Here is a 13,436-nt window from a genome sequence, read left to right as displayed (position 1 = left end):
GCTGACCCATGTTCCTAGACTAACTATACCCATACTAGAGAAAGCCCTACTATACTCCCGAAAGGTTCTGTTGGCAAGAATGTACACCGAATTGTTTTTAAATGTGTATCACAATACTTATTTATCCCCAATGCAGCGTTTCCAAATGGGAACATCAGAAATATATTCGTGCCCAAAATGCCATCAGACTGAGGCAGATACATATCATTGCTTATGGGCATGTCCCATGGTACAGTACTTTTGGCATCTCATTAGACGATATGCTGAAGCCAAACTAATACATTTTGTGCCATTTACCCCTGAATGGGAAGTTTAAGGAATCATCGATCCTAATCTTCAGATGCCATCAGAGTGTAAATAACTGTTGGTAGCCCTTAGTGCAGCGGGGAAAAAGACGATACTTCAAGGTTGGATAGATAGCACGCCTCCACAGATACCTCTGTTTTTAACTAAACTACATCACCTATTCCGGATGGATTGGGTGGAGGCAATTGTGGATAACGGTACACAAGTGGTCGCTATTTCACTTTATGGGATTAATATATTTCCAGTCTCCCCCTTACCACACGATTACAAATTTATCACAGTCTGAAGACCACCACGTGGTACTTAACTAGGTTGGCGGCACAAGATCCACCTATATCTTTGGTTTGAGGGCTGGGGATTATTGGCGGCTCCCTTCAAGGCTTTTGTATTAATTGACAATACACTGAGGAATGTAAAAATTGTCACACACTGTTTTACTTATTATATTTTTATTATAATAATGTGAGAATTTACCGTGTACTGTGTTACTATGGTTTCTTTAACTGCGTCTGTCAATATGATCAAAGTATCTTCATATGTACAATCCATGATGTCTCAATAAAAAATTGTTGGAAAAAAAAAAAAGCAATAAGAGCTAGCTAGCGAACAACTCGGCAAGACCACCATACAGATAAACAGATCATAACAGATATGAAACCAATCAAATAACATGAGAAAAGGTAAAGCATAGTAGTAGAACTACACTCAGGAGGTTTTGTACGAAGTTCATAAAAGCACACACTACACAAATAGTAAAATGTAGAAAAGGCAGTATGCAGCCTCAGCAACCAGTAGAGCTACAGTACACATAAGCTTAATAGGTACTCAGGGGGTCAATCCGACCCGTTCGCACGCAGCGGTTCTTCGCTGCGGTGCGAACGGGTTGGGACTGCGGCTTTGCGGCGCTCGCAATGTGCACGCGCGTTGTTGCCCGGTGCAGAAAGTGATCACAGCGGCGATCGCATGAAGACTGACAGGCGGGAGGCGTTCCGGGGCGTCAACTGACCGTTTTCAAGCCGTGGTGCGGCGAATGCAGGTGGATCCAGGCGTTTGGAGGGCGGATGTCTGACGTCAATCCCGGGACCTTCGTCGCTGGATCTGTCGCACAGGGTAAGTAAGTCTGACCCTGGTCTTGTTTTGCAGGAAACTTTTTTAGCATAGCAGGGCTGCACAAGCGATCGCAGCCCTGCTATGCTAAAATGCACTCCCCCATAAGTGGCGTCAAGTTGATCGCATGGGCTGCAAAAAGTTGTTATTTGCGATCAACTCGGAATGAGGGCCCCAGTCAGGAGGATGAGTCCACCCTGGAGCCAAGTGCACCATCCAGAGAGAAATCTCAAGATTAAAAAGGTGAGTGTGACTGCCAGTCACTACACATAACAGGGCTAGGAATAACATGGTGTAAGGAGGCAGGAGACAATTGGAACAAGGGATAATTTCAATGAACTGTGACAGGGACTTCTGCACCTCCACATCAACCTATTATTCAATAACTAGGTGATTCATCGCTATGGGCGCTCTTCACACAGTTGTAAGGGGCTACGCCCCCTTAACCCTTGCACACCCTTGTGGCGTGCAGTATTTTTATTATATGGAGTATTACCTCCAATCATAATTGTGTGAGTGGTTAAATATTGCACGGACAAAGGGCGTGCAATGGTTAAGGGGTCGAAGGCCCTTGTAACGGCGTGAACAGCGCACGCAGGGCCTGATGAATCACCTAGTAGGTGCTGTGGTTGGGGGAGTGGTGGGTGCGGGGAAGACGCGGCGCTGGTACAGGGGGCGTTACGTGTCTAAGCGGCACTGGTACAGGGGCTGTTACGTGTCTAAGCGTCACTGATACAGGGGCATTACGTGACTAAGCGGCACTGGTACAGAGGGCGTTACGTGTCAACGGCACTGGTACAGAGGGCATTACGTGTCTAAACAACACTGGTACAGAGGGCGTTACGTGTGTAAGCGTCACTGATACAGGGGCATTACATGTCTAAGCGGCACTGGTACAGAGGGCGTTACGTGTCTAAACGGCACTGGTACAGAGGGCGTTACGTGTGTAAGCGTCACTGCTACAGGGCATTACGTGTGTAAGCGTCACTGCTACAGGGTGCGTTACGTGTGTAAGCGTCACTGGTACAGGGGGGGCATTACGTGTGCAAACATCACTGGTACAGGGGGCGTTACGTGTGAAAGTGTCACTGCTACAGGGGGGCGTTACGTGTGTAAACGTCACTGGTACAGGGGGCGTTACATGTGTAAGCGTCACTGGTTCAGGGGGCGTTACAAGTGTAAGCGTCTCTGGTACAGGGGGCGTTACATGTGTAAGTGTCTCTACTATAGGGGGTATTATGCGTGCCGTCCCTTTGTAAAGTATGCGAGGGTGCAAATTTATAGTTTGCAGGGGGGTGCCGAACACTCTAGCACCAGCCCTGACTGCACACCCACTGCACTGCACAGCACTGTCACCTTTTACATTGATTCAGCGTCCATACATTACCCTCCGTGATATCACCCACTCTATCCGTTACATTAGCCATCTCGGGGCTTCCAGGCCGGCAGCCCAGGTGCTGTGTTGCGGAGTCAGGGCCTCTGGGGATCTGGGCGCGGCTGTGGCGGGGAGGCACTTTTGTGACATCACGCTCATTGGAGGCTCCGGGGCTCAGAGAGTATACGGGGCAGGGAGGGCTATGAAAGCCTTCCGCTGTGCCGCTTTCATATACATCTATGCCGGTGGCCGCAGCAGCTTTTGTTCCACCTGCGCTGCGGCTAGGGAGTGGGGATTGTTGATGCCGGAGGGGACAGGTGGACTGGCAGCAGGACATAGGATGCTGGAGTAAAAGTTGTTTTTTCCCCCCTATCTACAGCACAGAGACTAGCTGCAGATGCAGTGGCATACCCTCCAGCTGTACCTTTTTGGCAGGTACAGTACCTTTTTTTTATGGTCTGTACCGATTTTTGACTCTCCAAACTACCATTGAAAGTATAGGAAAAGGGGCGTTGCCACGCCGCTGTACCCGTGGCTACGCCCCCTTTTCGAATTTGTATTCATTTTTATGTGTTACTTGTTGGAGGGTATGATGCTGCAGATGCAGTGGGTCTATTTTGGGGTGTAGGGCTGTAGCTGCAGCTCCATCAGTACCATTGTTAATGTTGCTCTGGGAAAACACAGCAGTCAAAGGGCAGAGCCTCTATTGGATTTAACCTGTGTGGGAGGGCGTGTCTCGCCCAATCAGCAGTGGACTGGGTGTGATAGACCTGCCACTAACCCATTGAGAGCTCCTAGCCACGCCCAGCGTTAGAGGCACAGAGTCACAGATCTGGGCTATTATATAGGAGATACTTCAAGGTACCCATGTTTCTAGCCAGGTGTAAAACATCTTTAAGAAAATAGGCTTAATCATTTAATCAGTACTGTGCATAAATTGCCATAAACATGGTTTAACAGTATACAGCATAGTGAATAGTTCTCAGATCAGATAGAAGGTATAATAAGCAGTCTTCTTTTTGGACACGCTAATACAGGGGTGGGCAATTATTTCAGCTGGGGGCAATTTAACACTTTCCAGTGAATATTCGAGGGCCGCACACAAATCATTGTGGCTCCAGCAGGGCATTTATCGCGGATTATGCTTCGAGTGCTTGAGGCACCGAAGCATAATCCCCGATAAGTGCCGGCATTGGGGGGAGGAGCCTGCCGCATCAGGGCTACTAGGATAGCCCCAGGCGATACAATAACACCTCGGGTAATTGGATACCCCAATATATGTTTCCATAAATTACTAATAACATTATGGTGCTGATTCTGAAGTATTTTGCCCACCTCTACTCTAATAGAAGATTAATCAAATTGTATATTACATATATCTCCTTATAGATATAGACTGTTCCAAATTTTCTAATAAATAGGGCAGATGTATTACACCCAGATAAGTGATAAAGCAATGATAAGTGCAAGGTGATAACGCAGGAGCCAATCAGCTCCTATCTGTTAATTTACATATTGGAGCTGATTGGCTGGTGCGTTATCACCATGCACTTATCACTGCTTTAGTGGTAGTCAGTATTATAATTAGTAGTCAGGCTGAGTGGCTCATTGTTTTATTTAAAACTCAGCCACCTGCCGGTACAACGCGTCAGCTGCACATAAAGTTTGTGCTGAGATTAGATAAGAGCCTGTGTATTATATCTAACTACCCAAGTATAATATAACAATGGGCAGTGTTGACTCAACCCTCATTCAGCTGATGTCTGAAGTGGGAGAGTGGTAATGTCCAAGTGGGTAGTGGATAGCTGTGTGAGTCAATCCTGGGTCAGGGTAGATATTGGGTGGATCCCTCAATCTGCTGATGTTACTGTAGGAGGGGCTTCTATCAAAAGTGCAGCCCGCACTGTAAAAGATAATTTGCGGAAGTTGCTGCCTCTTGCTAGAGATCAAACACATGTCACCTCCTATGGGCCGCTGGATCCAAATAGACCTTTCTACCTTTACTGACCGAAGTTGGCTGCTTTTCTTATTGTCGTACATTGCCATTATTAGGTCTGCCTTTCTGTCATTGCCCTCATAAGAGAAAGGTCTATACAGCATGCAGGTAGTGTTGGGTGGCTTCTTATTCTGCTAGTTTTATATAATGGTCACAGAAAAATTGCCTGATCCTTGTCAATCCTGTTTGAGATAATCCAGGTGACCAATTTTATGGACTCGAAAACAATCTTCCTTATGTCTTTCACTGCCCATACCATTCTGCTGTAGGTTCTCTTATCCCCTCACTATTGTCTCTGTCGCCAAAGGCTTCAGAATAAAGGTTAAAGGGTAAATAAGTAAATGGCCTTCTCGCAGCAGTTCTTTGTTATGTTACGTTCTGTCTTGTCTGGATTATCTGTCTCCATTGTATTTCATTCACTCACTGTCTCTAGGTCACACAATATCCCAGGCCTCAGACATCAAGCTGTGACACAATGCTGTGCCTCCTGGTTGTATCGGCAAACATTCACCTTACCAAGACTAAAAAGGCAGACTGTAAGGTTGTTGCAACTTTCCAAGGTACAGTATTGTCTTTTGCTTGGCTAACGCTTATCATATTGTCAGTATAAAGTCTTGAGAAAATAGTGACTTTCTTGAAAATTTGTGTAAATATACTGTATATACAGTGGCTTGAGAAAGTATTCTATCCCTAAATAATCAACAGATTTGTCTATATTACTATTGACAGATTGTTAAAGAGAGTATTTTTTTTGCAAAGTAGCAGGCTCTTAATTTAATTTTTCAAAGGCATCATTCATTAATTGTCTGCAGACTATGGACCTCATTCAAGTTGATATGCAATTTACCGAAAATCACAAACAAGCAATTTTCGTCAAACTGCGCATGCACCTGCAAACTGACAGCGGTGGGTGTTGGGCGGGCAGCGTTATGGCATTGCGGAGGCGTGGTGGCGTTGACGGGGGCGTGGACGGACCATTTTCTTCAGGGCGGCTGCATGATGTCACACGCAGCAGCTCCAATGAGAAAAATAGCTGCGGATCGACTGCATACGCAGACTAGCTTCAGCTGCAGGGGGTTGTCCACAATTGCCGTGACTGCAATCGCAAAGCAATCCCATTGCTTTTGCAGCTGAGGGGCGGCCCCCAGCATGCTACAGAAGCGATTGCATATTCTGCTTTTTAGCAGAATCTGTCATCCGTGCTGAATGACCGTGTTGAGAGACTGGTCACCTGGTGCCACACTAACAATCTACATCTAAATACATCCAAAACGGTTGAGATGATTATTGATTTCAGGAAGCACCCTCCTTCAGTAAACCCACTATCAATTGCGGACAATGTATTGGTGATAGTAGAATCCTTCAGGTTTCTAGGCTCCACGATCGCCAAGGATTTGAGGTGGCAGGCTAATATTGACGGCATCGTGGATAAGGCCCAACAGAGACTGCATTTCTTACGCCAACTTAGGAAGTTCAAACTGCAGCGGGAACTCCTGATACTCTTTTACTCAGCAATCATCCAATCTGTCCTCAGCAACTCAATAATAGTGTGGTTTGGCTCGGCAAGAATAGACTACAACGAATTGTTAAAGTTGCTGGTAAAATCGTAGGGACTAATCTCCCGGCAATTGAAGACATCTATCAGGCTAAGGTCACGAAGCGGGCAGAAAGGATCATCAATGACCGCTCCCACCCTGCCCATGACCTGTTCCGACGGCTACCGTCTTGCAGGCGGTACAGTTCGAGGCTAGCGAGGACTGCCAGACATAGGAACAGCTTCTTTTCCCAGGCAACTATCATGTTGAACTCAACTATTGCCTAGACCATCCCACAACCTAACACAGAAGATGCTATTCAAGCACCGCCATGCTTCCCTTCTCTGTGTTGTGTTATGCTGCGTTATGTTGTTGCCGTCCTATTGTGTTGTCCTTTTGTGTTGTCTGAGAGCAGTGGTTATCGAAAACAAATTCCTTGTGTACTCTGTATTCGGTACTGATATACTTGGCAATAAAAAAGTGATTCTGATTCTGATGACCCCCTGAAGATGAAAAATGCTGATTGCTGTGAAAGCTCCACGTTTACACACATGAAAGCTATGGCCCTAACAATCGCTTTTCAAAAAGCCTTTACTTGTAAATCATTAAAAAAAAAGATTTCTGGTGCGGGGTACACTGGGCTCCACAAGGAAAGACATAGGGGGGTGTACAGTAGGCTCTTGATCCGAGGCACCAACAGGCTCAAAAGCTTTGACTGTTCCCAGAATGCATAGCGCCGCCTCCTCTATAACCCCGCCTCCCTGCACAGGAGCTCAGTTTTGTAGTTGGTGCCACAGATAGCAGGCACATAACAGAGGGGCTGCTCTGGGCAACCCTAAGAAGAGCTTTTTTGAAGAAAAAGTGAAGACTTCAAGGGCTGTAGCAGTGTGTACATGTCTAGTGACATTCACTGCTGCAGCTCCATCTCTCCCCAGCGGCGCTGTACACTCCCGAGCCCTGATTGCCGGGTAACTACAGCAGGAGGCTCCGGTTTTCTTCTGGTCAGGCACACACGACGGGGGCTCTCCGGGATCGCGTGACCGCGCTCCGGGAGGTGGTGAGTGGGTCCTGCTCGTGGGACCCGTGCTTTATCGCGATCCGGCGCGGCCGGTGGGAGGTGGGGCGCGCGCGCTGGCGGTGGACACTGTGGCAGTACAGGCGATCCCACTAGATCACCAGGGCATGGGTGCAGGTCAGGTTTTCCCTTAAAACCTTTTTGTGTGTAGCCCGCAGTGCCTGGTGGTTTTGCCAGCAGAGGGGATAAGGCTTAGACCTGGAGCCCCTCCCCCAGCCCCAGGGCGCCATTTCCAGCAAATGTTCCCGCCCTGTAGCTGCATATCTGTCTCTCCCTCACTCCCTGTCAGTGTTTGGGCGCCATTTCTCTCAGCTACACTGTTCCTGGGACTGCTTGGGCAAATCCTCCTTTGTAAAGCCGCCTGGTTGACAGCGCTGTGACTTTACATGACACTTAAGTATTCTACATGTCAATTAGACAGTGTTAGTTAAGAAAGAGTGCATTTAGTCAGGGTTCTCTAGTACAAGTACCCTGTGATATACATCCAGTTCTTACTGTGCAGTGTTATATCTGTTGACTACATAGCTATATATAAGGTTGTCCAGTGCAGTATTATTGTTAGTAATAACCTCTGCATTGTATAACTGTGACTATATGTGTGTGCATTAGCTTGCTGAGTGGTTTCCATTTCGTGTCTCTCACTCAACTTGCTATCCCTATATTCTATAACCTGAGGGGGCTTGGTGCGTCAGGTTTTATAATTATATAGGATTTTCACAAGATATACCTTAATACGTATTTTTCTATACATTCGGCGATGCAGGTGCTGGGCCTCAGGGTGTCAGCATTCGACATGGTGGAGTATGCTCAATTCCATTCTCGCCCCCTGCAGAGGCTGATTCTAGCCAAGTGGGACGGCCTGCCTCACCGGATCAGGTCTCGCATGATCTCATTGACTCCGGAGGTCCGTCTGTCGCTGCACTGGTGGCTCCAGGACCAACGATTGTGCAGGGGCCGTCCCTTCTGGATATCCGACTGGGTCCTGTTGACGACAGATGCCAGTCTAAGAGGTTGGGGCGCAGTGCTGGAGCAACACTCCCTTCAGGGTCGGTGGACCAAGGAGGAATCTCTCCTCTCGATCAACATTCTGGAATTGCGGGCGGTCTTCAATGCGTTGAACCTGGCCCAGCATTTAATTCAGAACCGTCCTGTTCAAGTACAGTCAGACAACGCCACCACAGTGGCTTACATAAATCATCAAGGCGGCACTTTCAAGCCGTTTGGCAATGAAGGAAGTCTCACGGATTCTACATTGGACGGAACGCCATCTACCGGCCATATCAGCAATATTCATTCCGGGAGTCCTGAATTGGGAAGCGGACTTTCTCAGTCGTCAGGACGTACACGCTGGAGAGTGGGGCCTCCATCCAGAAGTGTTTCAACTCCTAGTGGAAAAGTGGGGCCTTCCAGACGTAGATCTGATGGCGTCTCGACACAATCACAAGGTTCCGGTCTTCGGAGCAAGGACAAGGGATCCTCAAGCAGCATTCGTGGATGCGCTGGCGGTGCCGTGGAGGTTTCGGCTGCCGAACGTGTTCCCTCCGGTGTCACTCCTGCCCAGGGTAATTCGGAAGTTCAAGCAAGAAAGAGGAATTCTGCTTCTCATAGCTCCGGCGTGGCCCAGACGGCACTGGTTCTCAGACCTGCAGGGCCTATCGTCAGAGCATCCAATTCTACTTCCACAACGCCCAGACCTCCTCATTCAGGGCCCCTGCATCTACCAGGACCTAGCCCAGCTGTCTTTGACGGCATGGCTCTTGAAGCTTCCGTCTTGAGGGCTAAAGGGTTTTCTGAGGCGGTCATTCAAACTATGTTGCGGGCCCGGAAACCGGCTTCTGCTCGGATTTACTATAGGGTCTGGCATTCTTACTTTGTTCGGTGCGCATCTAACTATTATGTCGCTTCCAAGTTTAGTATAGCCAAGCTGTTGGCTTTTCTTCAGCAGGGCCTGGCCTTAGGCCTGCGTCTGGCCTCCCTCAAGGTTCAATATCTGCCTTGTCGGTGTGGTTTCAGAGAAAGATTGCGACCTTACCTGATGTGCATACCTTTACTCAGGGTGTGTTGCGTATCCAACCTCCCTATGTCCTGCCTGTGGTTCCTTGGGACTTGGTGGTGTTGGAGGCGTTACAAGAGTCTCCGTTTGAACCTCTTGGTTCAGCTGATCTTAAGTGGCTTTCCCTTAAGGTGGTGTTTTTGCTGGCACAAGTTTGCTTGTGAGCAGGCCAGCCCCGTTTGTGAAACCCAAACAGAATAAAAAGAGAATCAGATTTCCTAACAGAAGCATTTCTCTTCACATAGATACGGAGAGCCCGTACCACATCCAAAGACCGCTCTTTGGGAGACAGATCAGGAGAGACAAAGGCCGGAACCACAATCTCCTGATTAAGGTGGAACGAAGAAACCACCTTAGGCAAATAACCGGGATGAGTCCTAAGAACCGCCCGGTCACGGTGAAATATCAGATATGGGGAACTACAAGACAAGGCACCCAAATCCGACACTCTTCTAGCTGAAGCAATATACAGCAGAAACACCACCTTAAGGGAAAGCCACTTAAGATCAGCTGAACCAAGAGGTTCAAACGGAGACTCTTGTAACGCCTCCAAAACCACCGACAAGTCCCAAGGAGCCACAGGCGGGACATAGGGAGGTTGGATACGCAACACACCCTGAGTAAAGGTATGCACATCAGGTAAGGTCACAATCTTTCTCTGAAACCACACCGACAAGGCAGATATTTGAACCTTGAGGGAGGCCAGACGCAGGCCTAAGTCCAGGCCCTGCTGAAGAAAGGCCAACAGCTTGGCTGTACTAAACTTGGAAGCGTCATAATTGTTAGATGCGCACCAAACAAAGTGAGAATGCCAGACCCTATAGTAAATCCGAGCAGAAGCCGGTTTCCGGGCCCACAACATAGTTTGAATGACCGCCTCAGAAAACCCTGTAGCCCTCAAGACGGAAGCTTCAAGAGCCACGCCGTCAAAGACAGCCGGGCTAGGTCCTGGTAGACACAGGAGCCCTGAACAAGGAGGTCTGGGCGTTGTGGAAGTAGAATTGGACGCTCTGACGATAGGCCCTGCAGGTCTGAGAACCAGTGCCGTCTGGGCCATGCCGGAGCTATGAGAAGCAGAATTCCTCTTTCTTGCTTGACCTTCCGAATTACCCTGGGCAGGAGTGACACCGCAGGGAACACGTACGTCAGCCGAAACCTCCACGGCACCGCCAGCGCATCCACGAATGCTGCTTGAGGATCCCTTGTCCTTGCTCCGAAGACCGGAACCTTGTGATTGTGTCGAGACGCCATCAGATCTACGTCTGGAAGGCCCCACTTTTCCACTAGGAGTTGAAACACTTCTGGATGGAGGCCCCACTCTCCGGCGTGTACGTCCTGACGACTGAGAGAGTCCGCTTCCCAATTCAGGACTCCTGGAATGAATATTACCGATATGGCCGGTAAATGGCGTTCCTCCCAATGTAGAAACCGTGATATTTCCTTCATTGCCCAACGGCTTCGAGTGCCGCCTTGCTGATTTATGTAAGCCACTGTGGTGGCGTTGACCGGCTGTACTTGAACAGGACGGTTCTGAATTAAATGCTGGGCCAGGTTCAACGCATTGAAGACCGCCCGCAATTCCAGAATGTTGATCGAGAGGAGAGATTCCTCCTTGTTCCACCGACCTGAAGGGAGTGTTGCTCCAGCATCGCTCCCCAACCTCTCTTAGACTGGCATCTGTCGTCAACAGGACCCAGTCGGATAGCCAGAAGGGACGGCCCCTGCACAATCGTTGGTCCTGGAGCCACCAGTGCAGTGACAGACGGACCATCGGAGTCAATGAGATCATGTGAGACCTGATCCGGTGAGGCAGGCCGTCCCACTTGGCTAGAATCAGCCTCTGGAAGGGGGCGAGAATGGAATTGAGCATACTCCACCATGTCGAATGGTGATACCATGAGGCCCAGCACCTGCATTGCCGAATGTATCGACACTTGCGGACGAGAAAGAAAGCAACTAATCCTGTCCTGAAGCTTCAGGACTTTCTCCTGAGACAAGAACAACCGCTGGTTTTGAGTGTCCAATAGCACTCCCAAGTGTACCATGCTCTGAGCAGGGACCAGGGAGGATTTCTTCCAGTTGATGAGCCACCTGTGGGTTTGTAGAAACTGGACAGTCATATCCAGATGACGTAGGAGAAGTTCTGGGGAATTTGCCAAGATTAACAAGTCGTCCAGATACGGCAGTATCCTGACCCCTTGACGGCGGAGTACCACTGTCATCACCGCCATAACTTTGGTGAAGACTCGCGGAGCCGTAGTTAAACCAAAAGGTAATGCCCGAAACTGGTAATGGAGGTTGCCAATCGCAAACCTCTGGTATTGCTGATGTGACACTGCTATAGGAATATGCAGGTAAGCATCCTGTATGTCCAGGGAGATCATGTAGTCCCCAGGTTCCAAGGCCAGAACTATAGAGCGAAGGGTTTCCATACGGAACTTGAAAACTTTCACAAACCTGTTCAATGTCTTGAGGGGTTGAGAATGGGCCGGGAGGACCCATTTGGTTTCGGGACCAGAAACAGCGGAGAATAGTACCCCCGGCCCCTCTGAGCAAGAGGCACCTGTACCACGACTCCTGTATCCAGGAGGGTCTGTACCACCGAATGTAGAGTGTTTGCCTTTGTCTGGTCCAACGGGACATCTATCCGGCAAAATCGATGAGGGGGTCGGTTTTTGAAGGCTATGGCGTAACCTCGAGTGACGACTTCCCGTACCCAGGCATCTGAAGTAGTCTTCAACCATTCCTGGGTATACCCTAGAAACCGGGCCCCCACCCTGGGATCCCCCAGGGGGAGGCCCGCCCCGTCATGTGGCAAGCTTATCGGTCTTGGAAGCTGACTGACGGGCAGCCCAGGCTCTTTTGGGTTTCGGCTTACCAGGTCTGGAAGTGCGGGCCTGCTTGTTGTACGCCTGACCTTTTGCTTTACCTGAAGGACGAAAGGGGGGAAAGGACGTATCTTTAGCCTTCGACACAGAAGGAGCGGTACTTGGCAGACAGGCAGTTTTGGCAGTAGCCAAGTCAGCCACTATCTTATTTAAGTCCTCCCCAAACAGAATATCTCCCTTGAAAGGGAGTACCTCCAGGGTTTTTCTAGAGTCCAGATCCACAGACCAGGATCTCAGCCACAATATCCGGCGAGCCAGGACTGATGTAGTAGAGGCCTTGGCTGCTAGGATACCGGCATCAGAAGCCGCCTCTTTAATATAGTGAGAAGCTGTGACAATATATGACAAGCATTGTCTAGCATGGTCAGAAGAGATTTCAGCTTCTAACTCTAGTGCCCATGCTTCAATAGCCTCTGCAGCCCATGTTGCTGCAATAGTGGGCCTTTGTGCAGCACACATGAGGGTGGAAATCGCTTTCAGACAACCCTCCACATGTTTATCCGTAGGCTCTTTTAGAGACGTGACGGTAGTGACAGGTAGAGCTGAGGAAACCACCATCCTAGCCACATGTGAGTCTACTGGAGGAGGCGTTTCCCAAGTTTTAGACAGCTCTGGCGCGAGGGGACAGCGAGCCAGCATCTTCTTTTGAGGCACAAACTTCTTTCCTGGGTTTCCCCAGGGTTCCTGACGTATATCCACTAGGTGGTCAAAGTGAGGTAAAACTTGTTTAACCACCTTCTGACGCTTGAACCTATCTGGTTTCTTAGGAGGGGCGGATGGCTCGGGATCATCCGCAATCTGTAAAATCAACTTAATAGCCTCCAAAAGATCAGGAACATCCACATGTGAACTACCCTCCCCCTCAGCAGTATCTGTGTCAGAATCTGTGGGGTCAGTGTAAGCGCCATCTTCATCAGATGAGGTGTCAGTGACAGCAGTAGATTGTGAGGAGATAAGAGCTCGCTTAGAGGACCCCTTAGTCTTAGGCGAGCGAGGGTCAGACTTTTTAGTAGTCAAGGACTGGTTCAACTTCTTCAATTGAGCAGACAAATTATCCGCCCACGGCGGGTTAGCTGCAGGGACCACAAACGGTTGCACCGG

The 13,436-nt window shown here is 49.0% G+C and overlaps 1 protein-coding gene across 1 annotated transcript in view; it reads left to right on the top strand.

The window, feature by feature from the left end:
• FER1L5 (fer-1 like family member 5) overlaps positions 1–13,436 on the top strand; it is a 926,196-nt gene that overhangs the window by 108,911 nt on the left and 803,849 nt on the right. Inside the window, exon 2 of the mRNA XM_063929941.1 lies at positions 5,218–5,344. Coding sequence (XP_063786011.1) covers positions 5,218–5,344 — 127 coding nt within the window. The remainder of the gene's footprint in view (positions 1–5,217; positions 5,345–13,436) is intronic.

Source organism: Pseudophryne corroboree, chromosome 6, assembly GCF_028390025.1.
Source record: "Pseudophryne corroboree isolate aPseCor3 chromosome 6, aPseCor3.hap2, whole genome shotgun sequence".
In the NCBI taxonomy this organism is placed as follows: Eukaryota; Metazoa; Chordata; class Amphibia; order Anura; family Myobatrachidae; genus Pseudophryne; species Pseudophryne corroboree.
The sequence above is the reverse complement of the archived record's forward strand: the minus strand, read 5'-3'. Positions and strand labels throughout refer to the sequence as shown.